The sequence below is a fragment of the Garra rufa genome, chromosome 8 (genome assembly GCF_049309525.1).
Source record: "Garra rufa chromosome 8, GarRuf1.0, whole genome shotgun sequence".
In the NCBI taxonomy this organism is placed as follows: Eukaryota; Metazoa; Chordata; class Actinopteri; order Cypriniformes; family Cyprinidae; genus Garra; species Garra rufa.
The window spans coordinates 49,888,050-49,907,329 of record NC_133368.1 but is presented as its reverse complement, the minus strand read 5'-3'; the positions used below and the strand labels follow the sequence as shown (position 1 = coordinate 49,907,329).

The 19,280-nt window shown below is 28.4% G+C and overlaps 1 protein-coding gene across 1 annotated transcript in view; it reads right to left on the bottom strand.

Annotated features, from left to right (window-relative positions):
• LOC141340238 (anosmin-1-like) overlaps nt 1-19,280 on the bottom strand; it is a 34,133-nt gene that overhangs the window by 9,132 nt on the left and 5,721 nt on the right. The window contains exons 2-6 of the mRNA XM_073845162.1: nt 18,413-18,557; nt 16,302-16,445; nt 7,691-7,779; nt 3,443-3,614; nt 2,664-2,878 (exon numbers count right to left, since the gene is read on the bottom strand). Coding sequence (XP_073701263.1) covers nt 2,664-2,878; nt 3,443-3,614; nt 7,691-7,779; nt 16,302-16,445; nt 18,413-18,557 — 765 coding nt within the window. The remainder of the gene's footprint in view (nt 1-2,663; nt 2,879-3,442; nt 3,615-7,690; nt 7,780-16,301; nt 16,446-18,412; nt 18,558-19,280) is intronic.

Here is a 19,280-nt window from a genome sequence, read left to right as displayed (position 1 = left end):
TTATATTTTCAGTTTTCAATTTAATTTTAGTTTTAGTTAGGATTTGTTCATATATAATTTGCTTGCTTTCATACATTTTATTCCCCCAAATATTGGAAAAAAAATAAAATAAAAAAATAAAAAAAAAAGGTTTTCTGTCTGTTCAACTGTTTTTGTCTTTTTTACATTTGTGTCATTTATATTTAATAGTTTTTTTATATTTATATTTTGTACATTTGTTCTATATAATTGTTCTAAATCATTTTTATTTCTTAAAATTTTCATTGATCCTTTATATTTTAAAGTTTTTTTTTTTGTTTTTTTTTTTATTATCCATACAAAAAAAAGGTAATATGCATGTTTCTCATTTTTATTTTTAATATTACTTATTTCCAGTTAGTAATTTTAGTATGCATTTATTTACAAAAAAAAAAGGTTTTCTGTCTGTTCAACTGTTTTTGTCTTTTTTACATTTGTGTCATTTATATTTAATAGTTTTTTTTTATATTTATATTTTGTACATTTGTTCTATATAATTGTTCTAAATCATTTTTATTTCTTATTTTTTTTCATTGATCCTTTATATTTTATAGTTTTTTAAATATTTATATTTTGTCAATTATTTCTATATAATTTTTATTAATTTTTATTAGTGTTAATTATTTTTATTTTATTTTATTTTATTTTGATTATCCATACAAAAAAAGGTAATATTTATGTTTTGAATTGCATTACATTTACAGATTTGGCCGATGCTTTTAATGCATGTTTCTCATTTTTATTATTTTTTTTAATAAAACTTTTTTTTCCCGTTTCAGTTATTTCTAGATTATTTGAATCAAAATATTTATGAAAGAAGCTCATGTAGATGTTTCTCTATGTTCTGGCATGAAGCATCATCCAGCGCCTTCAAGTTTGTGTTGCAAAGAATGAAATCATCCATAAACATGTCAGATTCCACATTCAGACACGAATCCAGTCTGATAATGATGGCGTGCCTCGAACCGGACATCAGAAAATATCTGAGCAATTGGATTTGATGTATTTCAATCTGATGGAGTTGATTAAAGCTGAACTGTTTGTTCTAGAAGGAAAGCAGCCAGTGTTAGTGATGGAGAAGATCTGCTATTTTAATGTTTGACAGCGCTGATGTCAGATGAACAATGAGCTCAAAACTAATACTTACCATATGAACACTAATAACTCCAATAAATGATTTACTTCAAGATAAACCTGCCCATTAGGAACGGGTGACATAGCTGAAATGTGTATTTTTCAGCTTTACATTTATTGGATAATATTTAAAGTTTAAATATTAAATGCTATTAAATTATATTAATTATATATTAAATAATATAAAATATTGTGTTTTTTTTTATATATAATGTAATTTTTATAGTCATATTTATGCAAAATTTTACTTAATATTTTATTTATTTATTTATTTATTTATTTATTCAGTTTTAGTTACTTTCAGTATGCATTTCCATTTTCAGTTTTAGTTATTTCCAGTTAGTCATTTTAGCATGCATTTACATTACATTTATATTAATGTAATATTTATTAATCATATTTATTAATTAGCTTTTCTTTTTATATTTTCAGTTCTCAATTTAATTTTAGTTTTTTTTTTGTATTTTGTATGTTTTTTTCTCATTTTTATTTTTTAAATAGTATTATTTAGGTTCAATTTAATTTAATATATGCCCAGTTAGTAATTTTAGTATGGATTTACATTATATTTATATGATTTATTATTTTGAATTAACTTTTATTTTCAGTTTTCAATTTATCTTATTTTTTTTATTTGTATTTTGTATGTGTTTTTTCTCTTTCTTTATTGTTTTTTTTTTAATAATTATTATTTAGGTTTAATATAATTTAGTTTATGCCTAGTTATACATTACATTTATATAATTTATTATTTTGAATTAGCTTTTATTTTTATATTTTCAGTTTTCAATTTAATTGTGTTTATTTTATTAGTATTTTGTATGTTTTTTTCTCATTTTTATTATTATTTTTGTAATATTGTTATTTTGGAAAAAGATAAATTAAATAAAATTTTGTTTATGCCCAGTTAGTAATTTTATTATGCATTTACATAATGTATATATAGATATATATTATATAAATGTTATTTTCAGTATGCATTAGTATGCATTTATTTTAGTAATCAGTTTTAGTTATTTTCCATTTATAATTTTAATATGCTATTTAAAAAAATAATAATAATAATATATTTTTATTTAAAAAAATGTAAAATAATATACAACTTAAAAAAATACTACTAATAAAAAAAAAACTAAAATATTTTTTTTTCATATAAATGTTATGTAAATTAACATTTATTGGATTTATTATTTTGAATTACCTTTTATTTTTACATTTTCATCCGTTTTCTATTATTTATTTTTTTTGTATTTTTGTTTGTTGTATATTATTTTACTCTGCGTAGTAAAAGGTGACTAAAGGAACAGCCTCGGAGCCTCATGCAGCGCCTCATCCATCAGCCGGATCCAGCGCTGGCGTTACACACACCAGATGATTGTGGATCATATATTTTACTCTCTTGGCCTTAAATATGTAACCCATTTTCCACGAGAGGCGCTCGGGTGAGAAAGCGTGGGCCAAGAACACGTAATGCAAGTATAATTTATGTCTGCGTGTGTAAGACGACTTACAGGTGGCAGGATCTGCGATTGGGAAATGATGCTGTTGGGAAGGCTGTTGGGGCGACTCACGCTGGAAACCTCCGCCCAAGTGACCTGGAAACCCGTGACGGGCTGCTGCTGGTGTGTTCGAGACACTCTCCAGAGGAAAGCGGCCGTCACGTTGCCGTCGTGGAAGCTGAAGGTCGCTGTCAGATTTTCAGGCGTAGCTGAGACCTTCAACGGCGCTGGAGGGGTTGAGAAAAACATCAGATATGTTAGGAGGACAGCAGAGAGTTCAGGTTCAGACCACACAAATCTCAGCAAACACTTCTGGATTCGATCAGACTGCACCAATTTTTATTGAGAAAGAAAAAAGAGAAAACATTGATTTTATGAAAAATGAGGGAACTGGTCACTGAATGAAAGTTATTAAGGGTTTTATTTTAAGCTCTTTAAGTACCAGGGTTGTTATTGTAAACTAACACATTTTTACGTTTTTATTCTTCATTTTAATTTTTTTGTTTTCACTTTTTTCAAATTTTATTCGTTTTATTTTCCATTTTAATTTTAGCTCAAGTTTTAGTATTTTTTTTTTATTATTGTAATATTAGTTTTCTTTCTATTTTAATTTTAGTTTTTTTCTTATTTTTCACTTTAAAAAATTGTAGTTGCTTTATTTTCCATTTTAATTTTGGTTAGTTTTAGTTTTTACATTTTAATATGACATCCCTCAAATGTCATATTTCAAGCTAAATGTATGAACTGTATAACGCCGTATCCTAATGACTGATGAATGTTTCCGTGCTCACCGGTGTCTCCAGGACAGGCGATGGGTTTAACGCTCTTGCTCCTGAGGGTCGCGCAAGACGGTGTCAGGAAGCTGATGCTCTCGTCTTTGGTGCGTCGTTTGGCGTTGAGCATGTGAACTGTGACCCTGTACTTACAGGAGAACAGCAGACCAGGGAGATTGATGAAGTTCTCCTGCAAAAGACAAACACATTTATGAGAAGAATACTATGACAACGTTTTAGTGCCATGTTAAAAAATAAAACTAATTAAAGTCGAAATAGTACAAGAATAATTTCATAATACTATGAGTAAAGTCAAGAGTAAAGTCGTAATACTACGAGAGTAAAGTCATAATACTACGAGAATAAAGACGTAATACTACGAGAGTAAAGTCGGAATACTACGAGAATAAAGTCGTAATACTACGAGAGTAAAGTCGTAATACTACGAGAGTAAAGTCGTAATACTACGAGAATAAAGTCATAATACTACGAAAATATTTTCGTGATACTACGAGAGTAAAGTCGTAATACTACGAGAGTAAAGTCGTAATACTACGAGAATAAAGTCGTAATACTACGAGAGTAAAGTCGTAATACTACGAGAGTAAAGTCGTAATACTACGAGAATAAAGTCATAATACTACGAAAATATTTTCGTGATACTACGAGAGTAAAGTCGTAATACTACGAGAGTAAAGTCGTAATACTACGAGAATAAAGTCGTAATACTACGAGAGTAAAGTCGTAATACTACGAGAGTAAAGTCGGAATACTACGAGAATAAAGTCGTAATACTACGAGAGTAAAGTCGTAATACTACGAGAATAAAGTCGGAATACTACGAGAATAAAGTCGTAATACTACGAGAGTAAAGTCGGAATACTACGAGAATAAAGTCGTAATACTACGAGAGTAAAGTCGGAATACTACGAGAATAAAGTCGTAATACTACGAGAGTAAAGTCGTAATACTACGAGAGTAAAGTCGTAATACTACGAGAATAAAGTACCATAATACTACGAAAATATTTTCGTGATACTACGAGAGTAAAGACGTAATACTACGAGAATAAAGTCGTAATACTACGAGAGTAAAGTCGTAATACTACGAGAGTAAAGTCGTAATACTACGAGAATAAAGTACCATAATACTACGAAAATATTTTCGTGATACTACGAGAGTAAAGTCGTAATACTACGAGAATAAAGTCGTAATACTACGAGAGTAAAGTCGTAATACTACGAGAGTAAAGTCGGAATACTACGAGAATAAAGTCGTAATACTACGAGAGTAAAGTCGTAATACTACGAGAATAAAGTCGTAATACTACGAGAATAAAGTCGTAATACTACGAGAGTAAAGTCGGAATACTACGAGAATAAAGTCGTAATACTACGAGAGTAAAGTCGGAATACTACGAGAATAAAGTCGTAATACTACGAGAGTAAAGTCGGAATACTACGAGAATAAAGTCGTAATACTACGAGAGTAAAGTCGGAATACTACGAGAATAAAGTCGGAATACTACGAGAGTAAAGTCGGAATACTACGAGAATAAAGTCGGAATACTACGAGAATAAAGTCGGAATACTACGAGAATAAAGTCGTAATACTACGAGAGTAAAGTCGTAATACTACGAGAGTAAAGTCGTAATACTACGAGAGTAAAGTCGGAATACTACGAGAATAAAGTCGGAATACTACGAGAATAAAGTCGGAATACTACGAGAGTAAAGTCGTAATACTACGAGAATAAAGTCGGAATACGAGAGTAAAGTCATAATACTACGAGAATAAAGTCGGAATACTACGAGAATAAAGTCGGAATACTACGAGAATAAAGTCGTAATACGAGAGTAAAGTCATAATACTACGAGAATAAAGTCGGAATACTACGAGAATAAAGTCGGAATACTACGAGAATAAAGTCGGAATACTACGAGAATAAAGTCGGAATACTACGAGAGTAAAGTCAGAATACTACGAGAATAAAGTCATACTACGAGAGTAAAGTCGGAATACTACGAGAATAAAGTCGTAATACTACGAGAGTAAAGTCGGAATACTACGAGAATAAAGTCGTAATACTACGAGAGTAAAGTCGGAATACTACGAGAATAAAGTCGTAATACTACGAGAGTAAAGCCGGAATACTACGAGAATAAAGTCGTAATACTACGAGAGTAAAGTCGGAATACTACAAGAATAAAGTCGTAATACTATGAGAGTAAAGTCAAAATACTACGAGAATAAAGTCGTAATACTACGAGAGTAAAGTCGGAATACTACAAGAATAAAGTCGTAATACTACGAGAGTAAAGTCGAAATACTACGAGAATAAAGTCGTAATACTACGAGAGTAAAGTCGGAATACTACAAGAATAAAGTCGTAATACTATGAGAGTAAAGTCGGAATATTATGAGAATAAAGTCATAATACTACGAGAATAAAGTCATAATACTACGAAAATATTTTCGTGATACTACGAGAGTAAAGTCGTAATACTATGAGAATAATGTCTTAATACTACGAGAGTAAAGTCGGAATACTACGACAATAAAGTCATAATACTACGAGAGTAAAGTCGGAATACTACGAAAATAATGTCGTAATACTACGAGAGTAAAGTCGGAATACTACGACAATAAAGTCATAATACTACGAGAGTAAAGTCGGAATACTACGAAAATAATGTCGTAATACTATGAGAGTAAAGTCGGAATACTACGAGAATAAAGTCGGAATACTACGAGAATAAAGTCATAATACTACGAGAGTAAAGTCGTAATACTACGAGAGTAAAGTCGGAATACTATGAGAATAAATTCGGAATACTACGAGAATAAAGTCATAATACTACGAGAATAAAGTCGTAATACGAGAGTAAAGTCGGAATACTATGAGAATAAAGTCGTAATACTACGAGAGTAAAGTCGGAATACTTCGAGAATAAAGTCGTAATACTACGAGAGTAAAGTTGGAATACTACGAGAATAAAGTAAAAAAACTATGAGAGTAAAGTCGGAATACTACAAGAATAAAGTCGTAATACTACGAGAGTAAAGTCGGAATATTACGAGAATAAAGTCATAATACTACGAAAATATTTTCGTGATACTACGAGAGTAAAGTCGTAATACTACGAGAATAAAGTCGTAATACTATGAGAATAATGTCTTAATACTACGAAAATAATGTCGTAATACTATGAGAGTAAAGTCGGAATACTACGAAAATAATGTCGTAATACTACGAGAGTAAAGTCGGAATACTACGAGAATAAAGTCGGAATACTACGAGAATAAAGTCATAATACTACGAGAGTAAAGTCGGAATACTACGAGAGTAAAGTCGGAATACTACGAGAATAAAGTCATAATACTACGAGAGTAAAGTCGGAATACTACGAGAGTAAAGTCGGAATACTACGAGAATAAAGTCGGAATACTACGAGAATAAAGTCATAATACTACGAGAGTAAAGTCGGAATACTACGAGAGTAAAGTCGAAATACTACGAGAATAAAATTTAAATAAATTTCGACTTTATTCTCGTAGTATTACGACTTTAATATCTTAGTATTTTGACTTCATTCTCATATTTTGACTTTACACTCAAAGTATTTCGACTTTATTCTCGTAGTATTATTTATTATTACTAGTTTAACTACAATTGTACAATTTATAAAGAAAACAGTGGTGTTTGTTTATTCAAATGTCTCAGGTATGATACTAACAAGTTGCAATCTCCCTTAAAAAAAATGTAAAAAAAACTTTAACTAAAATAAAATGGAAAATAAAACTAATACAAATTTTAAAAAGTGAAAACACAGACCCAAGCGACGCCTAAAACATGAAAGGCAGACGGGGCCAAAAGTCTTCAAATTTGACCGTCAATATTTGCATATGTGACATAATGTTAAACTGGTATATACTAATACAACACGTAAGTGCGCTTTCTCCAGCAGCTAGCGCGAGGTGGAGTGAAGAACGTGGCTCGGGCCCGCAGGTTAAGACTCCGGTGGGGCCGTTCTGGGGGTTTGATAAATTCATTCCCGCTTCCTGGAAATGTGATTTTAATGCTTGTGTTTTCTTAGGCACTGGAGCACATTGTGAGCACATCATCTGAAACAACACGCGCTAATCAGCCTCAGTAATGAAGAGAAATGAGGCTCTGGTCCCGTAAGAGGCTGCGTTTATGGAGAGCAGGAGGCTTGTTGAGAAAACTCCTGGATCATAAATACTCACGAACATGAACACACTAACCTGAGTCACTGATTTCTGCGGCGCTCCGCTTTGGTTGTGGCTGCAGTATTCAGGCATCCATTGAACGTGATAACGGTTCGCGACAGCATCTGTAAATCAAACGCCAACACAAATTAAACAAATATCGGCATATGTTTTGTGAAAAAAATCTACTGTCTGGTTTTTACAGTAGATTACTTATGAATTGTAATGCATTAATAATCCTAAATTACATGACACAAATAGTAGTTAGTATTGTTATCCTTTACATTACATCCAACTCGTTTGTCACATTGATATAAATAGTAACTTTGTACCAGTTTGTTATTAAAATAAAAAGAGAATATATATTCAAACAACACATAGTGGCCAAAAAGTTGAATTAAATTCATTTTTATTTTTTTTAATTGGACTAGAAGTTAAATATTAAATAAAATAAAGTATAAAATAAAATAAAGAAATAAAATAAAAATAGAAGAACATATTAATAATAATATTAAATCTATAAACTAAATTCTAATTTTCTAGCTTTTTTATCCTGCATCTTGTTGCTTAAATTAGACTAAATTAAAAATTAGAAAATATATCAAATAATATGTAAATAATAATAATTGACTTGTTCTAAATTTTCTAGTTTGGCTATAAAAAGTTAAAAATAAAAATTACTTCCTTCATCTCACTGTTTTATCAACTAATAATTTTTCGAAGATTCATTTAGAAATTTTAAAATAAATTTAAATCAATTAAATAAATAAATAAATTCTGGTTTGTGCTATTAAACAAATTCAATATACATATTTTTTTTTATTCTGCATCAATAAATAAATTAATAAATACATGTAATAATTCTACATTTTCTTGTTTGTGCTATAAAAAAATATTTTTGTCATTCTGAATGAATAAATAAATTAATAAATAAATTAATTAATTAATAATTCTAAATTTTCTGTTTTTTTTAAGTCAATATATTTTTTAATTATGCATCAATAAATAAATAAATTTAATAATTAAACATTTTCTGTTTTTTGCTATGAAACAATTATTTATTTTTTTCATTCTGAATTAATAAATAAATAAAATGTAATAATTCTACATTTTCTGTTTTTTTTGCTATGAAAAAATTATATATTTTTTTCATTCTGAATTAATAAATTAATAAAAAATTTAATTAATTAAGGAATAATTCGAAGTTTTCAGGTTTGTTCTAAAAAATCTATATTTTTTTTCATTCTGAATAAATCAATCTATGCTAAATAATTCTAAATCTTCAGTTTTTTTCTATAAAAATATATAAATGTAATAATTCAAAATTTTCTGGTTTGTGTTTTGAATTTTTCTGAATTAATAGATAAATAAATAAAATTAATAATTCTAAATTTTCAGGGTTTTTTTGCTATGAAAAAAAATATATTTTTTCCTTTTGAATAAATAAATTAAGTAATAATTTAATTTAGTAATTAAGTAATAATTCGAAATTTTCAGGTTTGTTCTAAATAATCTATATATTTTTTCAATCTAAATAAATAAATCTATGTAATAATTCTAAATCTTCAGTTTTTTTGCTATAAAAATAAATAAATAAATGTAATAATTAAACATTTTCTGTTTTGTTTTGTTTTTTTGCTATGAAAAATTTATATTTTTTTCCTTTTGAATAAATAAATTAACTAATAATTTAATTAAGTAAGTAATTAAGTAATTATTCGAAATTTTCAGGTTTGTTCTAAAAAATCTATATTTTTCATTCTGAATAAATAAATAAAAAAAATCTTGTTTTTTTGCTATAAAAATAAATAAATAAATGTAATCATTCTTAAATTTTCAGTTTTTTGGTATGAAACAATATTTTTTTTTCATTTTACATAAATAATTTTATTACTAAATTCATTAAGTAATCATTTGAAAATTTCAGGTTTGTGCTAAAAAAACAATATTTTTTAATTCTGAATAAATAAATCAATCAATGTAATAATTTTAAATCTTCTGTTTGTTTGTTTTTTTTTGCTATAAAAAATTAAATGTTATTTTTTATTTTGAACAAATAAATAAATAAATGTAATAATTCAAAATTAAGTTTAAATTTGAATTTTGACATTCCGTCAATGTAAGTCTATGGGATTTTGATGATTTTTAATCTTTAATTTGATGAAAACTATAAATGGGATCAGTCTGAAAAGATAGAGCCAGTAGTCAGCAGGCGTTTCTATCTCGTGTTTATTATCCTGAAGTACCTGAGCAGGTTTGTTTGAATGAGGGATTGATTTGGTGCGGCGGCGGCGATTACAGAACAGTAGAGTCTAATCAGCAGTGTTTATGCAACGCCTCACGTTTATTATTCATCAAGCGTTTGGACGTCAAGTGATATGTTTCAGATTAATAATGGAGTTCGACGGGCTCCGGCCCTTCAGAGGGACTCGACTGCGGTCGGCCAGATTAAAGAGCCTTTGAAGGAGCCCAACATTTCTGGACGCAGAAAAAAGGAATCACAGCTGGAGAAGAAGAAAAAATACTGAGTAAAATAAATAAAGCTAGAAAACACTCCGTCGCACGCCAGATTCAGAGAAACTAGTCTACATGTTATAGTTTGTGCAATATAAAGTCAAAATTAAATAAAAAATCTCCTTAAAAATGAGAAAATAAATTAAATAATTCTACATTTTGTAGTTTGTACTTTAAAAAGTTGAAGATATTTTATCTAGACATTTTAAATTAAAAAATAAAAAAGTTCTAGTTTGTGCAATATAAAGTTAAAATTAAATAAAAAGTCTAAATTATCTAAATTTAGAAAATACATTTATTAAATAATTCTACATTTTGTAGTTTGTACTTTAAAAAGTTCAAGATAAATTAAATAAAATACAAATTATTAATAAAATATAAATATATAAATTATTCTACATTCCCAGTTTGTTATTTTATTTATGCTATAAAAAACATTCTGCATCAATAAATAAATAAATAAAAATTAGACTAAATAAATAAATAAATACACCATAAAGTTAAAGATATTTTATCTAGACATTTTAAATTAAAAAATAAAAAAGTTCTAGTTTGTGCAATATAAAGTTAAAATTAAATTAAAAATCTAAATTAAAAATGAGAAAATAAATGTATTAAATGAAAAATGAATGAATTAAATTATTCTGAATGTTATAAGTTGTACTTTTAAAATTGAAGATGAATTAAATAAATTGCATTATTTTTTTTCTAAATTTCCTAGTTTGTTTTACTTAATATGCTATAAAAAACGTTCTGCCTCAATAAATAAATAAATAAAAATTAGAGTAAATAAATACACCATAAATATGAAGATATTTTATCTAGACATTTAAAAAATATTTAAATAAATGTATAAATAAATTTATAAATAAATAAAAATTCAATATATTTTTTAGTCTAGTTTTGTCCAAAATTAGACAAAATAAATAAATAAATCATAAAGATGAAGATATTTTATCTAGACATTTTCCTTAAAAAATAGAAAATAAACAAATTAAATTATTCTGAATTTTGTAGTTTGTACTTAAAAAAAATCAAGATAAATTAAATAAATTGCATTCAATTATTCAAAATTTCCTAGTTTGTTTTACTTAATATGCTATAAAAAATAATTCTGCATCAATAAATAAATAAATGAATATAGATTCAATATATTTTTTTATTCTGTATTTTACTGTTATTTATAAATTAACTAGTTATTTGTCCAAAATTAGACAAATTAAATAAATACACCATAAAGTTGAAGATATTTTTGTCATCTAGACGTTTTTCTAGACTAAATTAAAAATTAGAAAATAAATGTATTAAATAATTCTACATTTTGTAGTTTGTACTTTAAAAAGCTAAAGATAAATTAAATAAAATACATTTAATTATTCTAAATTTCCTAGTTTGTTTTACTTAATATGCTATAAAAAAGAAATCATTCTGTATAAATAAATAACTAAAAATTCAATATTTTTTTATTCTGTATTTCACTGTTATTTATAAATAAACTAATTATTTGTCCAAAATTAGACTAAATAAATAAATACACCATAAAGTTGAAGATATTTTATCTAGGCATTTTAAATAAAAAAAATAAAAAATATATGAATTAAATTATTATGAATGTTATAAGTTGTACTTTTAAAATTCAATATAAATTAAATAAAATACATTAAATTATTCTAAATTCCCTAGTTTGTTTTACTTAATATGCTATAAAAAATAATTCCGTATCAATAAATAAATAAATTCAATATATTTTTTCATTCTGCATTTTACTGTTATTTATAAATTAACTATTAACTATTTGTCTAAAATTAGACTAAATAAATAAATACACCATAAAGTTGAAGATATTTTTGCTATTTAGTCATTTTTTAGACTAAATAAAAAATGAGAAGATAAATATATTAAATAATTCTACATTTGTAGTTTATACTTTAAAAAGTTCAAGATAAATTAAATAAAATACATTAAATTATTCTAAATTTCCTAGTTTGTTGTTTTATTAAACAGTCATTTAGAAAGTGGACTAAATTTAAAATTAAAAATCCACACAAATCCACATTTTCTTGCTAAAAATGTAAGATATTCTGTCATCCTACATTTTTATCAATCAAAATCAATTTTTATTAATTTTTGTAATTTAGACTGCATTAATCATGAGAAAATAAATGCAAGAATAAATAAATAATAAACTATTCCAAAATGTCTATATAAATATTTCTAAATGTAACTAAATTAATAAAACCAGAAATTAAACAAAATAATAAATAAAAACACATTAAATTATTCTAATTTTAATAATTTGTGCTACAGTATTTTGTTTAACTGAATTAGACTCAATTAAAAATGAAAAACTAAATTAAATAATAGATTAATAATAATTAAATAAAATTATTTTAAACTTTTCAAGATATTCTGTCTCCCTGCATCTAGCTGTTTTATCAACTAGTCATTTTTTCTAAATTAAATTAAATTAAAAATAAGAAAATTAATTGAATAAATAATTACTTACAAAATAAAATAAAAAAATATATTTTAAAAAGATATATTTGTCATCTTGCATCTTGCTGATTTATCATCTAGTCTTTTTTAAATGCAATTCTAAATGTAAAACTAAATTAAATAATACATAAATAATAAATTTAATTAGTCTAAATTGTTTAGTTGGTGCAAAAAAATGTAACATTTTTTCAAGCATCTTGCTGCTTTATGATCTAGTCCTTTTTTTCCAAATTAGAATAAATTAAAATTGTAAAAAATAAATGTAATAAAGCAATTAAATTATTCAATTAAAATAAAATTAATAAAAAGATATAAATATATAATAAAGAAAGATATATTCATCATCCTGCATCTTGCTAAAGTATCATCTAGGTTTTAATTAAATTCAACTAAATTAAATAACATAAATAATAAATTAAATTAAATGTTCTAGTTAGTGCAATAAAAAGTAAACAATATTTTATCCAGCATCTCTAAATTAGCCAAAAATAAATTTAGAAAATAAATTTAATAAAGCAATTAAATTCTTTCTTTTTTAGTTTGCTCAATAAAAAGTTAGATATAAACAAAAGATATATTAAAAGTGTCATCCTGCATCTTGCTGATTTATCATCATATTTTTTAATTCAATTAAACATTTAAAACTAAATTAAATTATACTTAAATATTTAATTAAATGAGTCTAAATGTTTTAGTTTGTGCTGGAAAAAAGTTATTTTGTCATCCTGCATCTGTTTAATCGACTAGTCATTTAGAAAGACCAGCCAATGACAGAAATACGTTGCTTTGCACATCCCTGGCTGTAATATCTTGAGTGTGAGTTTGTGATTTCTGGCTGAAGCAGAGGTTCGATTAGTTCAGCTTGAGCTGATGCTTTGAGTCGGGAAGAATGAAAGCGCTGAGCAGGATTTGAGTCAGCAGAAACACCTCCGAACCACCAATCATTGTAATAGCTCACAGACTGAGAGCAGGAAAGTGAATCACAGTCAACAGCTCTGGACCACAGCATCATCAGGCCTCATTCATTGATGCGCTTCAGAGCAGAGGACAGCGAATATGACACCAAAGGAGAACAAGCTTTCAATATTCTACTCCAGATCGAGTGCTGATGAGATTCCAATCATAAAACTCAATGAAACACACAAACTAGAGGACTTTTAACTAGTTGTCCTCATCTAGTTAAAAGTCCTCTAGTTTGTGTGTTTCATTGAGTTAGCGTGCAGACACACTTTAAAGTTGGCTTGAGAAAGTTTGAAATACCTTTGAAAATATATTGAAAAAGTTACGCTACTAGCCTGATTCTAGCATGACTAGCATGTTACTAGCATGTAGTATGATTAGCAAGATACTAGCATGATTAGCACATTACTAGCCTGATTCTAGCATGACTAGCACGTTACTAGCATTTAGTATGATTAGCAAGATACTAGCATGATTGGCACATTACCAGCATGATTAGCACGTTACTAGCATGTTGTATGATTAGCAAGACACTAGCATGATTAGCACATTACTAGCATAATTCTAGCATGATTAGCACGTTACTAGCATGTTGTATGATTAGCAAGATACTAGCATGATTAGCACATTACTAGCATGATTCTAGCATGATTAGCATGTTAATAGCATGTTGTATGATTAGCAAGATACTAGCATGATTAGCACATTACTAGCATGATTCTAGCATGATTAGCACGTTACTAGCATGTTGTATGATTAGCAAGATACTAGCATGATTAGCACATTACTAGCATGATTCTAGCATGATTAGCACGTTACTAGCATGTTGTATGATTAGCAAGATACTAACATGATTAGCAATTACCAACATGTTAGCATGATCAGCATGTTGTTAGTATGATAAGCAAGATACTAGCATGATTTTAGCACGATTAGCAATTTACTAGCATTTGGCTAGCATGATTAACAAGTTACTAGCATGTTGTTAGCATTATCTAGTATGTTACTAACATTTTGCTAACATATTTCTAACATGACTGTCTTGTTAGTAAGTTGTTGCTAGCATGATTAGCATGTTCCTATTATGATTAACATGTTACTAGGATGTTGTAAACATTATTTGCATGTTACTAACATGTTGGTAGCATGATTAACAAGATACTAGCATGATTCTAGCATGATTAGCAATTACCAACACGTTGTTAGCATTATGATTAGCATGTTACTAACATGTTGCTAGCATGATTAGCAAGATACTAGCATGATTCTAGCATGATTAGCAATTTACCAACATGTTGGTAGTATGATTAGCATGTTATAAGCATGTAGCTAGCAGGATTAGCATGGTAGTAGCATTTTTCTAACATATTTCTAATATGATTACCAAGTTACTAACATGTTGTTAGCATGATTACCATGTTACTAGCATGTTGCTAGTATAATTAGCATGTTATTAACATTTTGTTAACATATTTAAACATGATTAACAAGTTACTAGCAAGTTGTTATAATGATCAACAAGTTATTAATATGATTCCTACATGATTAACATGTTACTAGCATGTTGCTAACATGATTAGCTATTACTAGCTTGTTGTTAATAAGATTAACAAGTTACTAGCATGATTACCATTTACTAACATTTGCTAGCATGTTTCTAACATGATTAACATGCTACTAGCTTGTTGCTAGCTTAACATGTTAGTAACATATTTATAACATGATTAGCTATTACTAGCTTGTTAACATGATTAGCAAGATACTAACATGATTCTAGGATGATTAGCAATTTACTTGCTTTTTAATAGCATGTTTCTAACATGATTAACATGTTGTAAGCATTATTTACATGTTACTAACATGTTCTTGCATGATTGCCATGTTACTAGCATGTTGCTAGTATGATTATCATGTTATTAACATGATTCTAACATGATTAGCAATTTACTAGCCTTGTGCTAGCATGTTGTTAGCATAATTAGCATGTTACTAGCATGTTCCTAGCATGCTACTAGCATGATCCTATCATGATGAACATACCATCATGTAAACATGATTAGCAAGAAACTAGCGTTTTTTTGCTAACATGTTTCTAGCATGATTAACATGTTACTAGCATTTTGCTAGCATGATTAGCATGTTACTAGGATGTTGTTAGCATTATTAGCATGTTACTAACATGTTGCTAGCATTTTTAGCATGTTACTATCATGTTAAAATGATTCTAGCATGATTAGCAATTTACTAGCATTGTGCTAGCATGATTAACATGTTACTAGGATGTTGTTAGCATTATTAGCATGTTACTATCATGTTAGCATGATTCTAGCATGATTAGCAATTTACTAGCATTGTGCTAGCATGATTAACATGTTACTAGGATGTTTTTAGCATTATTAGCATGTTACTAACATGTTGCTAACATGATTAGCATGTTACTATCATGTTAGCATGATTCTAGCATGATCAGCATGTTACTAGCATGTTGCTAGCATGATTAGCATGTTACTAGCATGTTGCTAGCATTATAAAAATGTTACTAGCATGTTGCAAGCATGATTAGCATGTTAGCATTAGGTTTCTAGCATGATTAGCATGCTATTAGATAGATGATAGATAGATAGATATGTTAGACACAGATGTACAGTGTTATCAGGTGTGATGTTGTGTGTTGTACCTCCTCTCTTCTTCCAGTAGATGCGGAGCTGTAGTTGTGAGTCCTGGTAATACGGTGTGCCGACCTCCAGAGCGCCAGCGGCTCGTTTCATCGACACCAAACCCAGATCAGGAACCTCTGGTCTCCTCAGCTTAGATACGGCCTCTAAACCAACAAAACACACCCATACATTACATTATATACTCAACAAAACAAAGCTGATTTTCACTTACAGTGTTTATTTGCAAACTAAACACTTTTCTCAAAGATGTTATTTCTGCTGACCAAAGCTAGATTTATTTGATTATAAATACTGTAAAATTCAGAAATATTTTTATTAATTAAAACAACTCTTTTCCATGTGAATCTACATTCAAATGTAATTTGTTTATGTTATGCCAAGCTGAATTTTCAGCATCCTTACTTTAGTCACATGATCCTTCAGAAATCATTCTAATATACTGATTTGCTGCTCAAGAAACATTTAAACTCATTCAAACTAACTTGATAATAATGCTAAAAACATGCTAGTAACATGCTAATCATACTAGAAACATTATAACAACTTGCTAATCATGCTAAAAACATGCTAGGAACATGCTAGGAACTGGCTAGTCATGCTAGAAACATGCTAACAACTTGCTAATCATGCTAAAACACGTCAGAAACATGCTAGCAACTTGCTAGTCATGCTAGCAACTTACCAATCATACTAGAAACATGATAGCAATTTGCTAATAATGCTAAAACATGTTAGAAACATGCTAGCAACTTGGTAATCATGCTAGAAACATGTTAGGAACATGCTATCAACTTGGTAATCATGTTAGAAACATGTTAGGAACATGCTATCAACTTGGTAATCATGCTAGAAACATGCTAAGAACTTACTAATCATACTAGAAACATGATAGCAACTTGCTAATCATGCTGAAACATGTTAGAAACATGCTAACAACTTGGTAATCATGCTAGAAACATGCTAAGAACTTACTAATGATACTAGAAACATGCTAGCAACTTGGTAATCATGATGAAAACATGTTAGGAACATGCTAACAACTTGGTAATAATGCTAGAAACATACTAACAACTTGCTAATCATGATAAAAACATGTTAGAAACATGCTAGCAACTTGGTAATCATGCTAGAAACATGCTGACAACGTACTAATCATTCTAGAAACACGATAGCAACTTGGTAATCATGCTAAAAACATTATAACAATTTGCTAATAATGGTAAAACATGTTAGAAACATGCTAACAATTTGGTAATCATGATAGAAACATGCTAACAACTTGCTAATCATGCTAGAAACATGCTGACAACGTACTAATCATACTAGAAACATGATAGCAACTTGGTAATCATGCTAAAAACATTATAACAATTTGCTAATAATGGTAAAACATGTTAGAAACATGCTAACAATTTGGTACTCATGATAGAAACATGCTAACAACTTGCTAATCATGCTAAAACATGTTAGAAACATGCTAGCAACTTGGTAATCATGCTAGAAACATGCTGACAACGTACTTATCATACTAGAAACATGATAGCAACTTGGTAATCATGCTAAAAACATGATAACAATTTGCTAATAATGGTAAAACATGTTAGAAACATGCTAGCAACTTGCTAACCATGATAAAAACATGTTAGAAACATGCTAGCAACTTGCTAATCATGTTAGAAACATGCTATCAACTTGCTAATCATGCTAAAAACATGTTAGATACATGCTAGCAACTTGATAATCATGTTAACAATATGCTAGTAACATGATAATCATACTAGAAACATGTTAACAACATGCTAGACGTGCTAGAAACATGATATCTATCTATATCTAGCTATCTATCAAACATTAAGCTTTTAAAACTATTTTTAACTTCACAGTATTGACTGACCTGGAAATCTTCTTGAACTTTTTTAAACTGTTCAAACATTTTAAAACGTTTAAAACTTTTTCAAACTTTCTGGTCCAGTTTTATCTCTTTCTCTCTTGACAAACTTTTTATCTAGATATTATTATTATTATTATGTTCAAAACAGCTAAGTAGAATTTTATTCAGGTTTCTTTGACAAATAGAAAATCGCTGTAGGTGAGTGTGTTCTGTTCGTACTCGTCTGGTTGGTGAGTTGCGTGTTGAGCTGGATTGAGGCTTTGTTGCTCTTGAGTCGTATCTGACCCCAGTAAGAGACAGCCTGGACCTCCACTGTGTAGCTGCTGTTGGCTTGAAGACCTTCCAGATCCACTGAGCTCCTGGCCTGAAATAAGACAATAAACCAGTCATTAAACCTTCACACTGTCACGGTGCGTGCAGGAATGGGCAAAACAACAAAGGAGTAAAAGCGAAAGTCTTTAATGAATCTTTTGACTGGGTAAAAACAGCAGACGACGAGTCAGGAGGAAACGTGGGATGAAACGTAAACGTATGAAACCAATGGTAACAATATTGACGGACAAAGGAATAGGGGAAAACTACCAACTTAAAAAGGGGAGTAACTGACAACCACAGGTGGGGCGAATAACGCTAATGACCAGGAAACACCAAATATGGGCAAAGGAGAAACCAATAGAACTGGTACAATGGGGGGAGCCAAGGGGAGAAACCAAAACATATAGTCCAATAAGGGGGGAAAACACAAGGAAAACCTGACACACACACACACACACAGTCTGATTATATCGTAATATATAACATTTCTGACAGCTATGTATTAGATATTTGACATATAATAAATATATAATATATCAGACATATTTATATTACATATTTAACAGTTTAACAAACTATATACCAGAGATATAATATATTAAACATGTATTTAATATATAATATATTCTAAAAACTTATATCTGACATAAATTTAATACATAATATATTTAACATACAAATATTTATATTTAATATATCTAATACTGCGAACATTTATTATATTTGAGACTTATATGTATATATATATATGCACATTTGTTTTATATTATTA